An 18,582-nucleotide genomic window follows, 5' to 3' on the forward strand; every position below is an offset into this window, starting at 1 on the left:
ATGAGCCTTTAATATTATTTGGCATTTACTGACTAACAGAAAATAAAGAGAACTGTTTCAAATACACACATGACAAATTAGAAAGAACAGATGTTAAATGGACACAATCATATGATGTCATGTCACTTTCTGAAATGCTAAAATAGGAATTAGTGAGCTTTAACACTAGCTCTTTAATTTTATTATGATACAATACTAGCTTTGCAGTTTTTCCTTGGGATTTTAAATCCTTTTGTGGATCCACTGGTGTCTTATTATTCCTTAGATTACAACATAAAGCATTTGAGAAACACTGTATATAAGCAGCTTATCACAGAGGCAACAACATTAAAAACCAAATATTGTAGGATTAAATTTTGTCCTTTCTAGATATAGAAATACAATTTTTAGATCATCCCTTATTTCATAAGACATTTGCAGAAAATGGTAAATGGTGTTTTTCTCCTTCTCTTGTCCCCAGATTTCTTTAAAAGAGGCCAACATAGCTACTTTGAATCTCTATTCCCCTAGGCCTTTCTTTCTATGTATTAATGAAATAACGAGCCTGGGATGCGCACCAGTAGGGGGAACCCAAACCTTGTATTTTTTGGTATTCCCTAAAAATCTTGTTCCGTTGCTCAGTGTGTAAGAGATTAAAATAAAAATTGTTAGTGTTTAATTGACACTAACAATTTAAAAATTGGACATGCTCTCAATTCATATATTTTCCTTCATGCATTATTTCATATTTTTTCTTTTAAAAGGAGAGGTGGTGTTCTGTGCTAACTGGATCTTAAAAGCCTGTGCCTCAGAACTTCCTGATAAACAACAATGGAGAGACAGGCATTACATTTCCTAGTGACAGAGAAGCAGATCTAAAAATAACTGCATCCTGACTAAAAATAAACTCTTGCAAATATAATTTAAAAGTCTAACCACTTGGAAACCAAATTCAGGGCTTAATCTAACTGATGCTGTCTTAATTTAGCCCATAGTAGTTCCTTTTAATTTAGATTATAGTGACACCTTCAAATATAAAACAAAATAAACAACAACAAAACAGAAATAAAATACAAAATATTTTCTCTCCTTTACCCTGAAGTGTGGCTGCATTTCCCCAAGAATGAATATTTCTTTTCTTTCTTTTTATATTACGGGAAAAAAAATTCATAAGAACTCAAAGTTGAAAAAGTAGACAATGGAGAACAATAACTGGTAATGTAAAGGGCACCAAAAAATCAGAACCAAGAACAAAAATAATTTAACAAGTCCTATAAGTGAATGGTTCCTGGTAAAATACAAGTTATTTGGTTGTCCCCACTAAGAATCTACTACTGCTGCTGCTGCTGCTGCTGCTATTACTACTACTACTATTCAACAAAGTCTCTAATTTTGATTATTTGTAAATAATCGCAATTGGCTGAAATACGATGCTTTTCCCTCAAACTTTCCTTTTAAAAGTTTTGCAAACATCTGTAGTTCCTTATCTATAGATAAAAATATTGCACTTCTGACTTAAGCATTTGGAAACGGTTATTAAATATCATAGATTCACTGGGGTTAAAAGAAAAAATAATAGAACTCTACGTTAGAATTACTTTCTAAAACTGTAAAAGCCACTTTGAAATGTTAGTTTTTTTTCAACACATAGAGCAATAGGCTGGAGTCCACCAGTAGTATGATTCTCTGAATCTACCATAGAGACCACACTGAAAAGTTTAAGGCAATGCATTTCATTACAAAGGAATGCTTCCCTTTAAATTCATTTAAAATAAGCAGTTTCCAGGAATTTCGTAAATTTAAGAAACCAAATGTAGAGTTTGATTCAACAAATATTTGGAGGTTTTAGGCTTTTCAAGAAAAGTTCCCATTTTCTCGTTTCTTATTAAACAACTGGGTTCCCAAACAACTACAAAATTAATTTTCTGGCTCACTGTGTTTGAGCTATTCTTTTTAAGTAAGGAAAGCCAGCTTTTTGAGCTGTCACTTCTCTGACAGTTTTATTTGTGGTAGAAGAGTGTATGAAATTCTCCAGCTACCAGGAAGTCAGTGACTATGCACAGATCCGCACAATGGTGTTTGCATTCCTACTCCAGGGGGTAGAAATACTGTGTATATTACTCTCCCCTTTTCAGCTTCCTAGAGATCATTAATCACTGGGACATGACATCCTCCCACTCATACTCCCAGCCCCCTTCTGATATGCAGATTCAAAAGCAGGGCCTATTTAGAGCTCCTTAATGCTCTGATTAAAGCCTTGATAGTTGTGGGAGAAGGAAGGCAACCTAAAATCCAGGCCTGTATCAATCGAGGGGCTAAACATAATTTAATACCAGATGACACTAAGGAGCATGATAACAGTACAAGCAGACCTACAGCTGTTGGCAAACTTTCCTGGTCAAATGTATCTTCTTTACATTTGGGGCTCACATATCGTTTTTCATGGCTGGAAAATCTACTTAAATGAACCTCAAGATCTCCAAAAGATTTTCACATGTAAATACCTAAGTTTACTTTAGTCTAACTCAGTTCAGTAATTATTTATTAATTACTTATGCCAGGCATTTTTTAGGCAGGTATTACGAAGAAAGCAGAAATAAATCCCTGCCCTTCTGGAGCTTATTTTCTAGCATGTAGAGAACAGTCAATTAAATGTAAACAAACAAAAAAAGTTAATTGAATAGAAGGTGATAAATGGTCTGAGGGTAAAATTCAGGAGGGTAAAACAGGACATGAGAGTTTTAATTTTGAATAGGGTAGTCTGAACAGACCTCACTGAGATGGTGTCATTTAAGCAAAGACTTAAAGGAAGTTAGGGAGTGAGCCCTGTGACTACATGCGGAAAGGGCGTTCCAGGAGGAAGGGCAGGAGCAAAGGCCCCAGGGCAGGAGCAGTGGCATGTTATGAAGAACTGCAATGAAGTTGGTGTGGCTGAAGCACCACACACAGGGAGAAGAGTGGGACAGGAGCTCAGCTGGGTAACAGGGGGGCCAGATTGGTTTTACAGGCTATTATTACTTTAGTTTTTATCCTGAATGCAATGGGGAACCACTACAGGGTTTGGCATAGTAATATACTCTATCCTTATGTTAAAAGAATCACTCTGGCTACTGTGTTGAGAACAACCAGTAGGACGTCAAAGGTGAGGAAGACCAACCAGTTAGGGTGTTATTATAACAACTCAGGTGAATGAACATGGTGGTAACAGTGCAGTGGTCAGATCTGGATACAGTTTGAAGATTTCCTGATAGGCTAGTTGTGGGGTGTGAGAATCCAAGGTTCTAGTCTTAGCAAGTGGAAAGCGAGAGTTGCCATAAATTGAAATGGGAAACACTGCAGGAGAAGCAACATTTCAGGGGAAGAGTAAGAGTTTAATCTTGGATATGTTAAGTTTGGAATGTCTGTTATACTTCCAAATGGAGATGTTAACAGGAAGTTAACTGTAAGAGTCGGGAGATCAGGGAGGGAGATCTGGACTAGAGATATAAACTGAGGAGTCATTAGCATGTAGATGGTATTTAAAGACCAAGACTGGATTAGATCAGTAAAGGAGTGAGTGTGGATTGAGAGACTATGAGAGATAGGCCTGGGGCACTCTACCACCCAGAGGCTGAGTGGGAGAGGAAGAAATTACAACTAGTGAGGTAGGAGGGAAACCAAGATAGGATGGTATCCTGGAAGAAAGTATATCAGTAAGAATGGAGCGATCACCTGTGGTCAAATGATGTGGACAGATCAAGTAAGACGACAACTGAGAAATGTCCACTGGATTTAGCAACACAGAAGTGACCTTAATAATAGCCATTCTGGTGGAGTAGTGGGACTAAAACCTGAGTAGACTAGATTCAAGAGAGAATAGTAGAAGAATCAGATAGATCCTAGAGGAGGTTTATTGCAAAGCGCAAGAGAAGACTGGAGCAGCAAATCCAGGTGGCAAAGTGTTAACCCATAGGGACCTGGTCATTGTTCTCTAAGTGTGCTGTAGACATAGTCTCATTTCTTTATTTGTCCATGTTTTCTCCTGTTTAGAATGTTCTCATTCTTTAAGATTAGCTCAAGCCTCACTTTATTCTCAACAAATATTTACTATGCCTTGTACTAGATGCTAAGTATACAAAAATAAATAAAATATGCTCCTTTTCCTAAGAGAAGACAGCATAACATAATTTGTAGAGCAATGGGTTGAATTCTAAGTTGCCTCCTAGAAAAGTGTGCCTTGGGCAAATTACATGACCTATTCTAGGCCTTGGTGTCCTTAATTCTAAAGTAAAGGGAAATAAATTTATCCCATCAGGTTGATGTGAGGATTAAATGAAAAAAGGCATGCAAAGCACTCTGCCTGGTACATAGTAAATGGCAGCTATTAAGGAGCTTTTGAACAGGAGACATACTATACTATAGGAGGGAACAGCAAATATCTGGAAGAATGAGAGAATATGGTATCTGTGGGGAAATGAAAACAGGTTCCTAAGTCTAAAGCAAAGGACAAGGCCTCTAAAGGACAGGGCCTTAGTAGGCATTAAGACAAAAAAAGTGTATGTGTGAGTAGAGTGGGGAAGGGGGATTATAAAGGGGATTGCCATGATGAGATACACGTTACGGCCAAATGGGTTACTGATGACCTTAAACCAGAGTTGTGCTGGCAAAGGAGTAGGTGCAGAAGCCAGAAAAACAAATTTCCCAGATGCGTTTGCAGATCATTAATAAATGCATAGTGACAAAAGAACTTTGCTCTTAATCATAAAGACAGAGGGGAGCCACAAGAGGATTCTAAGCAGAGAGTTACTTTTTGAAAAACAACTCTGCATGCAGTGGAAAGGATGGACCAATCTGTCAGGTTAGGTAAATTTTCCCACAGGACAGAGCAGCTTGAGTTTAGAACTGGAGAAAGAAGGTGGTCTGACAGATCTGGGGTTAGGTGCTTGAACACTGGCAGGACAGGACAATTAGGGAGTAGAGAGAGGTGAACCAAATGATGAACCAATGCTTTAGAATAGAGAGGGAAGAAAGGAAACCTTCAGGAGGCTTATAGGTAGGAGAAAAAGGAATCACCAGGGGACCAGAGGTCTGGATGAGGATGGAGAACAGGTACAGTATGCGTGAGGAAGACTTTCCTCATCATGCTAGACCATAGTGAGCATGTTATCTGAATTCTATTAGCAATTATTATTTGGATAATTAATTTACTGGGAAACTACTCAAAAACTATCTTGTGACATCTCTTCTATTCTTATCTTGATTGTTATTTAACTTTTCAGAATATTCATGTCTTGTTTCCCCATTTATACTCTATGTTCCTCCAGACTATGCACTATGGTGTGGAATCCTTCAAGAACCTAGCACGGTACTCAGCTATAGTTCAGATAATATCTGTTCACCTAGATAATTGTTATTCACAGTGAGAATTAGGTTAAAGAGCTAAGAGCTTTAATAACAAAAAAAAAAAGAAAAACACCCTCTCCCCATTCTCTCCAAACTCTCCTTTTTCTGTATACCTATATAAGCTTGTTTATGTTTAACACAACACTCATCAAAACAAGTGCACTTATTCACTTAGCAGCCTCTTTTACCCCCTAGTTGGAGAGCCCTGGAGAAAAAAGATTATACTGTATTCATCTTTGTTGCCTCTAGAGCTCAACATAGTGCCTGACACATAGTAAGTGCTCAGTTAATAAATATAAACCAAAATGAAATGGTCCAATTTTCAAACATTTATTAGAAGTCTGCCATGTGTAAGACATGCTTACTTTTTTTACATTTTACATTTTGCAATATGTGTATCAAATCAACACACTGTACACCTTAAATGTATACAATGTTATATGTCAATTATGTCTCAATAAAGCTAGAAAAAACAGACATTATGCTTAGCACTGTAATGAGGTGTCATTAGGTACTAAACTGTCCCCTTAAATATGTGAGATAAAATGAACTGGTTTAAACAAAGAACAACAAAAAAAAGCAGGGAGGTAAGTACTTTTTTTTTTTAATTTTTAAATTTTATTTATTTTTTTATACAGCAGGTTCTTAGTAGTTATCCATTTTATACATTATTAGTGTATATATGTTAATCCCAATCTCCCAATTCATCACACCACCACCACCACCCCCTGCCACCTTCCCCCCTTGGTATCCATACATTTGTTCTCTACGTCTGTGTCTCTATTTCTGCCCTGCAAACCAGTTCATCTGTACCATTTTTCTAGGTTCCACATATATGTGTTAATATACGATACTTGTTTTTCTCTTTCTGACTTACGTCACTCTGTATGACAGTCTCTAGGTCCATCCACGTCTCTACAAATGACCCAATTTCGTTCCTTTTTATGGCTGAGTAATATTCCATTGTATATGTGTACCACAACTTCTTTATCCACTTGTCTGTCGATGGGCATTTAGGTTGCTTCCATGACCTGGCTATTGTAAATAGTGCTGCAAAGAACATTGGGGTGCATGTGTCTTTTTGAATTATGGTCTTCTCTGGGTATATGCCCAGTAGTGGGATTGCTGGGTCATATGGTAATTCTATTTTCAGTTTTTTAAGAAACCTCCATACTGTGCTCCATAGTGGCTGTATCAATTTACATTCCCCCCAACAGTGCAAGAGGGTTCCCTTTCCTCCACACCCTCTCCAGCATTTGTTGTTTGTAGATTGTCTGATGATGCCCATTCTAACCAGTGTGAGATGATAACTCATTGTAGTTTTGATTTGCATTTCTCTAATAATTAGTGATGTTGAGCAGCTTTTCATGTGCTTCTTGGCCATCTGTATGTCTTCTTTGGAGGAATGTCTATCTAGGTCTTCTGCCCATTTTTGGATTGGGTTGTTTCTTTTTTTGATATTGAGCTGCATGAGCTGTTTATATATTTTGGAGATTAATCCTTTGTCCATTGATTCGTCTGCAAATATTTCCTCCCATTCTGAGGGTTGTCTTTTCGTCTTGTTTATGGTTTCCTTTGCTTTGCAAAAGCTTTTAAGTTTCATTAGGTCCCATTTATTTACTTTGGTTTTACTTCCATTACTCTAGGAGGTGGATCAAAGAAGATCTTCCTGTGATTTATGTCAAAGAGTGTTCTTCCTATGTTTTCCTCTAAGAGTTTTACAGTGTCCAGTCTTACATTTAGGTCCCTAATCCATTTTGAGTTTATTTTTGTGTATGGTGTTAGGGAGTGTTCTAATTTCATTCTTTTACATGTAGCTCTCCAGTTTTCCCAGCACTACTTATTGAAGAGACTCTATTTTCTCCATTGTATATCCCTGCCTCCTTTGTCATAGATTGACTACAGGTGTGTGGGTTTATCTCTGGGCTTTCTATCCTGTTGCACTGATGTATATTTCTGTTTTTGTGCCAGTACCATATTGTCTTGAGTACTGTAGCTTTGTAGTATAGTCTGAAGTCAGGGAGTCTCATTCCTCCAGCTCCGTTTTTCTCCCTCAAGACTGCTTTGGCTATTCGGGGTCTTTTGTGTCTCCATACAAATTTTAGGATTTTTTTTTCTAGTCCTGTAAAAAATGCCATTGGTAATTTGATAGGGATTGCACTGAATCTGTGGATTGCTTTGGGTAGTATAGTCATTTTCACAATATTGATTCTTCCAATCCAAGTCTCCATCTGTTTGTATCAGCTTTACTTTCTTTCATCAGTATCTTATAGTTTTCTGCATACAGGTCTTTTGTCTCCTTAGGTAGGTTTATTCCTAGGTATTTTATTCTTTTTGTTGCAATGGTAAATGGGAGTGTTTCCTTAATTTCTCTTTCAGATTTTTCACCATTAGTGTATAGGAATGCAAGAGATTTCTGTGCATTAATATTGTATCCTAAAACTTTACCAAATTCATTGATTAGCTCTAGTAGTTTTCTGGTGGCATCTTTAGGATTCTCTATGTATAGTATCATGTCATCTGCAAACAGTGAAAGTTTTACTTCTTCTTTTCCAATTCGTATTCCTCTTATTTCTTTTTCTTCTCTGATTACCATGGCTGGGACTTCCAAAACTATGTTGAATAACAGTGGTGAGAGTGGTCATCCTTGTCTTTTTCCTGATCTTAGAGGAAATGCTTTCAGGTTTTCACCATTGAGAATGATGTTTGCTGTGGGTTTGTCATATATGGCCTTTATTATGTTGAAGTAGGTTCCCTCTATGCCCACTTGCAGGAGACTTTTTATCATAAATGGGTGCTGAATTTTGTCAAAAGCTTTTTCTGCATCTGTTGAGATGATCATATGGTTTTATTCTTCAATTTGTTAATATGGTGTACCACATTGATTGATTTGCGTATATTGAAGAATCCTTGCATCCCTGGGATAAATCGCACTTGACCATGGTGTATGATCCTTTTAATGTGCTGTTGGATTCTGTTTGCTAGTATTTTGTTGAGGATTTCTGCATCTATATTCATCAGTGATATTGGTCTGTAATTTTCTTTTTTTGTAGTATCTTTGTCTGGTTTTGGTATCAGGGTGATGGTGGCCTCATAGAATGAGTTTGGGAGTGTTCCTTCCTCTGCAATTGTTTGGAAGAGTTTGAGAAGGATAGGTGTTAGCTCTTCTCTAAATGTTTGACAGAATTCACCTGTGAAGCCATCAGGTCCTGGACTTTTGTTTGTTGGAAGATTTTTAATCACAGTTTCAATTTCATTACTTGTGATTGGTCTGTTCATATTTCCTATTTCTTTCTGGTTCAGTCTTGGAAGGTTATACCTTTCTAAGAATTTGTCCATTCCTTCCAGGTTGTCCATTTTACTGGCATAGAGTTGCTTGTAGTAGTCTCTTAGGATGCTCTGTATTTCTGCGGTGTCTGTTGTAACTTCTCCTTTTTCATTTCTAATTTTATTGATTTGAGTCCTCTCCCTCTTTTCCTTGATGAGTCTGGCTAATGGTTTATCAATTTTGTTTATCTTCTCAAAGAAGCGGCTTTTACTTCTATTGATCTTTGCTATTGTTTTCTTTGTTTCTATTTATTTCTGCTCTGATCTTTATGATTTCCTTCCTTCTACTAACTCTGGGTTTTGTTTGTTCTTCTTCCTCTAGTTCCTTTACGTGTAAGGTTAGATTGTTTACTGGAGATTTCTCTTGTTTCTTGAGGTAGGCTTGTATTGCTATATACTTCCCTCTTAGAACTGCTTTTGCTGCATCCCATAGGTTTTGGATCGTCGTGTTTTCGTTGTCATTTGTCTCTAGGTATTTTTTGATTTCCTCTTTGATTTTTTCAGTGATCTCTTGGTTATTTAGTAGCGCATTGTTTAGCCTCCATGTGTTTGTGTTTTTTACGTCTTTTTCACTGAAATTGATTTCTAATCTCATAGCGTTGTGATCAGAAAAGATTCTTGATATGATTCCAATTTTCTTAAATTTACTGAGGCTTGATTTGTGACCCAAGATGTGATCTATCATGGAGAATGTTCCATGCGCACTTGAGAAGAAAGTGTAATCTGCTGTTTTGGGATGGAATGTCCTATAAATATCATTTAAATCTGTCTGGTCTATTGTGTCATTTAAAGCTTCTGTTTCCTTATTTATTTTCATTTTGGATGATCTGTCCATTGGTGTAAGTGAGGTGTTAAAGTCCCCCACTATTATTGTGTTACTGTCGATTTCCTCTTTTATAGCTGTTAGCAGTTGCCTTATGTATTAAGGTGCTCCTATGTTGGGAGCATATATATTTATAATTGTTATATCTTCTTCTTGGATTGATCCCTTGATCATTATGTAGTGTCCTTCCTTGTCTCTTGTAACATTCTTTATTTTAAAGTCCATTTTATCTGATATGAGTATTGCGACTCCAGCTTTCTTTTGATTTCCATATGCATACAATATCTTTTTCCATCCCCTCACTTTCAGTCTGCTTGTGTCCCTAGGTCTGAAGTGGGTCTCTTGTAGACAGCATATATATGGGTCTTGTTTTTGTATCCATTCAGCAAGCCTGTGTCTTTTGGTTGGACCATTTAATCCATTCACGTTTAAGGTAATTATCGATATGTATGTTCCTATTACCATTTTCTTAATTGTTTTGGGTTTGTTTTTGTGGGTCTTTTTCTTCTCTTGTGTTTCCCGCCTAGAGAAGTTTCTTTAGCATTTGTTGTAAAGCTGGTTTGGTGGTACTGAATTCTCTTAGCTTTTGCTTGTCTGTAAAGCTTTTGATTTCTCCATCAAATCTGATAGAGATCCTTGCCGGGTAGAGTAATCTTGGGTGTAATTTCTTCCCTTTCATCACTTTAAATATGTCATGCCACTCCCTTCTTGCTTGTAGAGTTTCTGCTGAGAAATCAGCTGTTAACCTTATGGGAGTTCCCTTGTATGTTATTTGTCATTTTTCCCTTGTTGCTTTCAATAATTTTTCTTTGTCTTTAATTTTTGTCAATTTGATTACTGTGTTTCTTGGTGTGTTTCTCCTTGGGTTTATCCTGTATGGGACTTGCTGCGCTTCCTGGACTTGGGTGGCTATTTCCTTTCCCATGTTAGGGAAGTTTTCAGCTATAACCTCTTCAAATATTTTCTCGGGTCCTTTCTCTCTCTCTTCTCCTTCTGGGACCCCTTTAATGTGAATGTTGGTGCATTTAATGTTGTCCCAGAGGTCCCTTAGGCTGTCTTCATTTCTTTTCATTATTTTTTCTTTATTCTGTTCCACAGCAGTGAATCCCACCGTTCTGTCTTCCAGGTCTTTTATCTGTTCTTCTGCCTCAGCTATTCTGCTATTGATTCCTTCTAGTGTATTTTTCATTTCAGTTATTGTATTGTTCATCTCTGTTTGTTTGTTCTTTAATTCTTCTAGGTGTTTGTTCTTTAATTCTTCTAGGTCTTTGTTAAACATTTCTTGCATCTTCTCAATCTTTGCCTCCATTCTTTTTCGAAGGTCCTGGATCATCTTCACTATCATTATTCTGAATTCTTTTTCTGGAAGGTTTCCTATCTCCACTTCATTTAGTTGTTTTTCTGGAGTTTTATCTTGTTCCTTCATCTGGTACATAGCCCTCTGCCTTTTCATCTTGTCTATCTTTTTGTGAATGTGGTTTTTGTTCCACAGGCTGTAGGACTGTAGTTCTTCCTGCTTCTGCCCTCTGGTGGATGAGGCTATCCAAGAGGCTTGCGCAGGTTTCCTGATGGGAGGGACTGGTGGTGGGTAGAGCTGGGTGTTGCTCTGGTGGGCAGAGCTCAGTAAAACTTTAATCTGTCTGCTGATGGGTGGGGCTGGGTTTCCTCCCTGTTGGTTGTTTGGCCTGATGTGACCCAACACTGCAGCCTACCCGGCTCTTTGGTGGGGCTAATGGCAGACTCTGGGAGGGCTCACACCAAGGAGTACTTCCCAGAACTTCTGCTGCCAGTGTCCTTGTCCTCATGGTGAGCCACAGCTACCCCCCGCCTCTGCAGGAGACCCTCCAACACTAGCAGGTAGGTCTGGTTCAGTCTCCTATGGGGTCACTGCTCCTTCTCCTGGGTCCCAATGTGCACACTACTTTGTGTGTGCCCTCCAAGAGTGGAGTCTCTGTTTCCCCCGTCCTGTTGAAGTCCTGCAATCAAATCCCGCTAGCCTTCAAAATCTGATTCTCTAGGAATTCCTCCTCCTGTTGCCGGACCCCCAGTCTGGGAAGCCTGACGTGGGGCTCAGAACCTTCACTCCAGTGGGTGGACTTCTGTGGTATAAGTGTTCTCCAGTTTGTGAGTCACCCACCCAGCAGTTATGGGATTTGATTTTATTTTGAATGCGCCGCTCCTACCGTCTCACTGTGGCTTCTCCTTTGTCTTTGGATGTGGGGTATCATTTTTGGTGAGTTCCAGTGTCTTCCTGTCGATGACTGTTCAGCATTTAGTTGTGAATCCCATGCTCTCACAAGAGGGAGTGAGCGCACGTCCTTCTACTTCGCCATCTTGAACCAATCTCCAGGGAGGTAAGTACTTTTTAAATACACACTGGTTCTTTTGGGTAAAAAAAAAAAAAAAAAAAAAAAAAAGCTTTGCAGATGCCAATGTGTTGAGTGAAAGAAATTAGGCTGAAAAGCTGAAAGAAATTAAATCAGATCTGGTCCTCCCCTCTCCTTTCTTCCCTAGTGTATAGGCCATCCCCATCTTTCCCCTTCTCTCCAAATAAAACAAAATCACAACCACATCCACATGCAACTTTTTTTTGGCTAAGTGTTTATGCATAAGCTTACTGATTATGGACAAGAGGGCTCAAAATACTCTCAGGCAGATATTAGAGTTGGACAGAATTAGGATGTCCTTTAATAGAGCCAAAAAGTTGGATCATACCAACAATTTACTTATTACCATAAGTATAGACAAAAGGAAATGAAATAGAACAAACAGATTTTAGAAACTATATAAGATGCTGATTAGTGGAAAGGAAGTCAACATCAAGGTCAGCTATCTTTGTGAACTAACTCATTTTATCTCTAGGTCCATGTCCTCCTGATTTCTCTAGGGAAAAAAAAAAAAGGCACTGTCTTACACAGACAACATATCAGAAAAACTGCTGCTAAGCCATTTTTTGACTCACTCATCTCCTAGAGCACCTTAACAGGCTCCTGACATGCCTACCAAGCATCTGGCTTGAGAAAATCTTAGATTAACAGAAAATAGATTTCACTACACAATCGCAATATATACAAAGAAATAGCTTTCTAAACAAAACATCAAAATTCAATAAACTTCCACAATGTTCATTGCAGCTCTATTTACAGTAGCCAGGACATGGAAGCAACCTAAGTGTCCATCAACAGATGAATGGATAAAGAAGATGTGGCACACATATACAACGGAATATTACTCAGCCATAAAAAGAAATGAAATTGAGTTATTTGTAGTGAGGTGGATGGAACCTAGAGTCTGTCATACAGAGTGAAGTAAGTCAGAAAGAGAAAAACAAATACTGTATGCTAACACATATATATGGAATCTAAAACAACATAAAAAAATGGTTCTGAAGAACCCAGGGGCAGGACAGGAGTAAAGACGCAGACGTAGAGAATAGACTTGAGGACATAGGGAGGGGGAAGGGTAAGCTGGGACGAAGTGAGAGAGTGGCATGGACTTATATATACTACCAAATGTAATAGATAGCAAGTGGGAAGCAGGTGCATAGCACAGGGAGATCAGCTCAGTGCTCTGTGACCACCTAGAGGGGTGGGATAGGGAGGGTGGGAGGGAGACGCAAGAGGGAGGAGATATGGGGATATATGTATATATATAGCTGATTCACTTTGTTATAAAGCAGAAACTAACATACCATTGTAAAGCAATTATACTCTAATAAAGATGTTAAAAAAATTCAATAAACTTTAAAAAAGAGCTTTAGAACTAAACATTGGATCTAAAAGCTAATATGCTCATTATAATAATAGTAACAGAAATAGCAGTGGCTGCAGTGTTGTGGCAGTGGCAGTAGCAGCTCCTCCCCCATTTTCTGAGAGCTTACTCAGTGCCAGGGACGGATGGCTTTACTAATGTCTCATTTAATCATTATTACAACCCTTTGAGTTTGATGACAATGCATAACCACACACCACACTATCTAGGTTTACCTCTTTCATTACATTTTTCCTTAAAAAAAAAAAAGCAAAAAACAAACTTAGAAATTAACTTTAAAAAATGGAATGAGATGTTACCTTGAAACATTCTGATTATTTTTTAAATGATGCCTTAAACACACACACACACACACACACACACACACACAAACTCTTTGCAGGGTCACTACAAATGGGCAGAATTTAGTACATATTACAATTCTAGTAAGGTTCTTAAAACAGCCCTTTGAGGTTGGTATAGTTTTTTTTCTGCATTTAAATGGATTAGCTTAGAGTCATTACTGCTCAAATGATACTAATCACTTTAATTCTGATTAAAGGGACATGCAGGGCCAGTCCAGATAAACTGTCAGGTCAGCAGCAACCTCAATCTCCCAGGAAAGCCTTTTAGCAATACATATAAATCTTGTCTATGGCTCTAGGGGTATTCCTTCTTATTTACAGTGCAGCTAACAGATATTTTATCAGAGAAACTTAAAGAAGTAAATTTAAAGAAAAATATCTTTTAAATTTATTTAAGAAAAATGAATATTTAAAGCAAATATCATCAGGAAGTAAAATAAAGAAATCTGTACTTTAAAAAAATCTGTGTTAAAACCTCTATACAGTTTTGCTCTCTTTTGACGAATACTGGGTACTGTTTTAAAATATTAAATTCACTCTTCAGAGAAAGCCTTAGCAATGTTTTTGTGACTACTGTAACAATTCCCATCAAAACACTTTCTTCTCACATCCTTGTATGAATGCCATTTAACTTGTGATATGTAATTCCCTAAATAAATAAATACATACATACATACATACATACATACATTTATACCTGGGCTTATAAACCCATTTTCTTGTAGTTTTAAGTTTTAATAGCTAGATTTCTAGTGTCTCTTGATTATGAAAAATTAGTCAGACAAAAATGCTTAATAAAATCTTTTTAGAGGATATGATTTATTGCAGTTAGTCTGATTATTTTTAAAGACACAGCTTCAAGAAAATTAAAGGAAATTTTCATCTGTAGCTGCAGAAAGTAGTATACTTTTTAATTTTGAAGAAAACAATCTTTTGAAGGCTTGCAGGGCAGAGTACATAAAGATAACCTACCAACAAACTCAGTACAATATCAAATAATAAACTGCCAATCATAACTAAAATAATATGGGTATGACTGAAAAAGAACAAGGGTATGTTTCATTTTACACTCTGGTTGTATTTCTATAGTTTTATTTAAGCCATATTTTGGAAAACAGAATACTATAAATGCTCAAAAGGTAATTTCTACTATTAGAAGAACTCAGTTTTAAGTTATTTGTAAAGCAGACTTAATGCCAAAGTTATTTGTTTGCAGATTTGAAATTTATTGGAATTGTTTAAAATGCCATTTGTGTTCTTATAGAATAAAGCGTCATGAGCAATCTCACGTTAAAGTCAGAGGTCTTGTTACTAGGAATCTGATACAAAATAGTAAGAGAACTAGAAAGATGCATTAATACTTCTTCAGCTGTTCTCAGAGAATGATAACTTTTTAAAAAAAATTTATTTATTTGTTTATTTTTGGCTGCATTGGGTCTTCATTGCTGCGCGCGGGCTTTCTCTAGTTGCGGCAAGCAGGTGCTACTCTTCGTTGCTGTGCACAGTCTTCTCGTTGCGGTGGCTTCTCTTGTTGCGGAGCACAGGCTCTAGGTGCGGGGGCTTCAGTAGTTGTGGCTCTCGGGCTCTAAAGCATGGGCTCAGTAGTTGTGACACGTGGGCTCTAGAGCACAGGCTCAGTAGTTGTGGCTCGTGGGCTCTAGAGCGCAGGCTCAGTAGTTGTGGCGCATGGGCTTAGTTGCTCTGTGCTCTGTGGGATCTTCCCGCACCAGGGCTCAAACCCATGTGCCCTGCATTGGCAGGTGGATTCTTAACCACTGTGCCACCAGGGAAGCCCCGAGAATGATAACTTTTAACAGCAGTCCATAATAGCTCTAATAGGCAAGTCACAAAAATTGAACTATTTTTTTATATATTAATACTTGAGACTGTGGCCCAATTCTTATAATAAGTTTTAAAAATTTAATTAATGTTGCTTAAGATATACTTTTTGGTAAATACTCTTACAATGAAAATAGTGAGAGTATTAGTTTAAGTGTAGTAATTAAAATCAGGGTTCAACCCCAAGCTCTTTCACTTATTAGGGTTGAACAATCTTGGAGAAACTGCTTGATTTTTCTATGACTCAGTTTCATCATGTATTGAAAGGGAAAAATAGTACCTACCTCATAAGGTTGGTGTGATGATTAAAAGAAGTTAATCTTTATAAAGCACTTAGCATAATGCCACACACAGTATTCAATAACTGTGCGCTATTATTATCATTGTTCTGGGTTTTTTTGTTGAATGCAACAAATGCCAAATTCTCTTCTCTTGTTGGGGCTTAATATAACAAAGTCAAAGGAGACAGAATAAAAATTTCTCATCAGGGCATAGTAATGATTTCCGACCTACCAGCTACCCAGTTTACTGTAATATTTTCACTTTCTTGTGTTTATAACAATTAAAATTAGATGCATAAAAACAATAAGAACTTATTATGTCTTTCACTGAAGTATCAGTAGAGGTTACCTACCTGTGTAGCTCTTCTGTTTTGTCTTCAGTTGGACCTACGATTAGTAAACAATGGCGAAGAACAGCTGCCATGACACGGAACTGATGAGAATCACCCTATGGCAAATAAAAGAGAGGTGAGGAAAAATTGGGGATTGAATGAATGCCTTAATGAAGGAGTTTGGTACGTTACTACAACCCTGGGAGTCATCCTATGGCCCATCTAACCCCCAAAACAGTTATTCTTATGCAATACATAATAGAAGTCAGGATATTCTAGGAAGAATTCCCAAGTATTAACAAAGTATTAACTAAGTGAATTGTCATCATCTCATATGAACAGCTACAGCCACTGCCAGAAATGGCTGAAACCATTAAGTTGTTGATCTATCCTCCCCCTTATGACATGTCAGGCAAAGAGAAATATGATCAGCATCCATATATTACCTACTCTGTTTTACCTGTCCATAAGATTCAATTCAACTAGGGATCTTTTCCATTTCCAGAAAGTCTAGATTCTTTTGTTGGATAGTATACTGTTCCAGTTTACGAGTCATTATAAAAATTCAAACAGATATAATACTATCAGATATTTTAGAAGCGGGTTGTACATCCTTAATAAAAATGTCTTATCTCTTAACTTTCAAAAACAATGGATTAAAATCTATAATCTATCAACTTCATTTTAATGAATCTTCTTAATCTCCTAGTTCCTCCAAATCTTGTTCCTAGTTTCTCCAAAGCAACCAGCAAGTGATGAAAAATAAGCACTCTGAGTTTAATCTCCTATTTTCCCAATGTTTACTCATTGGTAGTGGTATTAGACACATATAGAGTCAGAGGGAAGGCAAATAATAGGAAATAAGCTAAGCTCTGAATAATCACTTGGTTTACCTCCTCATTTATCGTGAGATCTTGGGCCACTACAATTTTTTTAATCATCTGAATCAAGGTTGTACCTTTCTTCTTCCAGATTTTTAGTAATTAAGAAGACATATGAAATTAGTGATAATTATCTATTATAATCAGATTCTGGATATGTTATATTTCAGGAAGGTTCCAATTACTTCAAAAGCTATTAAAATTTTTAAAGCTCTGTGTATATATATAATTGATTTCAAGTCTGTGTAAAGTGAAATATATTCACATATTATACATATATAGCCTATATTCATATATATAACTCAGCCCTTCTAGGAAGATGTCTTTTATAAAATCTAACAAACAATAGCACAGTTTCATTACTCATAATGTGGATAACAATATTTTAAAATAACACCATCATGTGTAGATTTGGAAGAGATGAAGGTCTCAGTGGCATAACAGAAAAAGCACTTTACTTAGAGTCGAGTCTAGGTTGTGACCTTAGGCAAGTCACATAGCTTCTCTAAGCCAAAGTTTCCCCATATGCATCTCCACAAACATGAGATTGTTAGGGTTGTAAAAGGATTAAATTAAAGAAGATGATACACATGAAAATGCTTAGTACTTTCAGTGAAATATTTGAGGGTGAGGGGAAGGATGAGGCAGGAAGGAAACAAAAGGTAAGACTGATAGAGCTGAAATGAGTGATAACGAAATTATTGCATGTTGGGGAGGGGGACCAGTGGAATGCTAGAGACACTAAGGTTTTAGAATGAACACTGTTCCACTTGCCATCCATCTTCAAATGCCTGAATCAAAATTCTCTAATATGCAAATATACTTTTACATACCCCACGTTACATGAAGCACACTGAAATGCATGTGAAACTCATCCATTACTTAACTCTTAAAAAGATCATATTTTCCTTGGTTTTGATAATTAACTAGGAATGCACTTCCTTTTAAACTAGATTTTCCTTTATTTTAATTATCACAATCATTCTCTTCTCATGCTGATGTTGACAAGCCTCTTGCAAAACTCCATTTTGGTCCTTCCACTATTTGCAACTGTAAGTGAAAATCCTACTTCTTTCCATCCCCTTTCCTCCTGTCCCAATTTTCATGACACCAATTCCCCAGTTGTACCCTGTGTCTGCATGTCCTCTTTTACTGTAAACCCACTAAATTCTATTTCTTTACTCAAAACAACTACTGAAGTCCCGGGATTGTGTGCCTCTACTTTTAGTATCACTGACTCCTTTTCATCCTTCAGGTCTCAGAGAAGCCCCTTCTTTGACCACCTTATTTAAGTAGATTCCTTCTTTCATTATCTCTATCATTGTATCTTGTTATGATTTCTTTCAGGAAATCATAATCTGTAATTCCACATTTGTTTACATACTTACATATGCATTGTATTCTCCATTCATCTAGTACCTTCACAAGTTTTAGAGGGCATGTGTTTAACAAGTGTTCAATAATTTTTGATGTAAATGAAAAGTAAAACAAAAAAGTGCTCAAATCATAAGTGTACAGCTAGATAAATTTTCACAAAATGAGTACGTCCATACAACCAGCATGAAAACAAAGCAACGCCAAGATTGAGAACCCCAGAATTGCCCTCATGACCCCTTCAAATGA

The 18,582-nt window shown here is 37.1% G+C and overlaps 1 protein-coding gene across 7 annotated transcripts in view; it reads right to left on the reverse strand.

The window, feature by feature from the left end:
• RIC8B (RIC8 guanine nucleotide exchange factor B) overlaps positions 1–18,582 on the reverse strand; it is a 116,453-nt gene that overhangs the window by 48,141 nt on the left and 49,730 nt on the right. For all 7 annotated transcript variants that reach the window (XR_009702475.1, XR_009702474.1, XR_009702473.1 and 4 more), the window contains exon 4: positions 16,100–16,194. Coding sequence is in view for 2 of the 7 variants with exons in the window: in XM_061204195.1 (XP_061060178.1) it covers positions 16,100–16,194 (95 nt within the window). In the remaining 5 variants the exon portion in view is untranslated. The remainder of the gene's footprint in view (positions 1–16,099; positions 16,195–18,582) is intronic.

Source organism: Eubalaena glacialis, chromosome 11 (genome assembly GCF_028564815.1).
Source record: "Eubalaena glacialis isolate mEubGla1 chromosome 11, mEubGla1.1.hap2.+ XY, whole genome shotgun sequence".
In the NCBI taxonomy this organism is placed as follows: Eukaryota; Metazoa; Chordata; class Mammalia; order Artiodactyla; family Balaenidae; genus Eubalaena; species Eubalaena glacialis.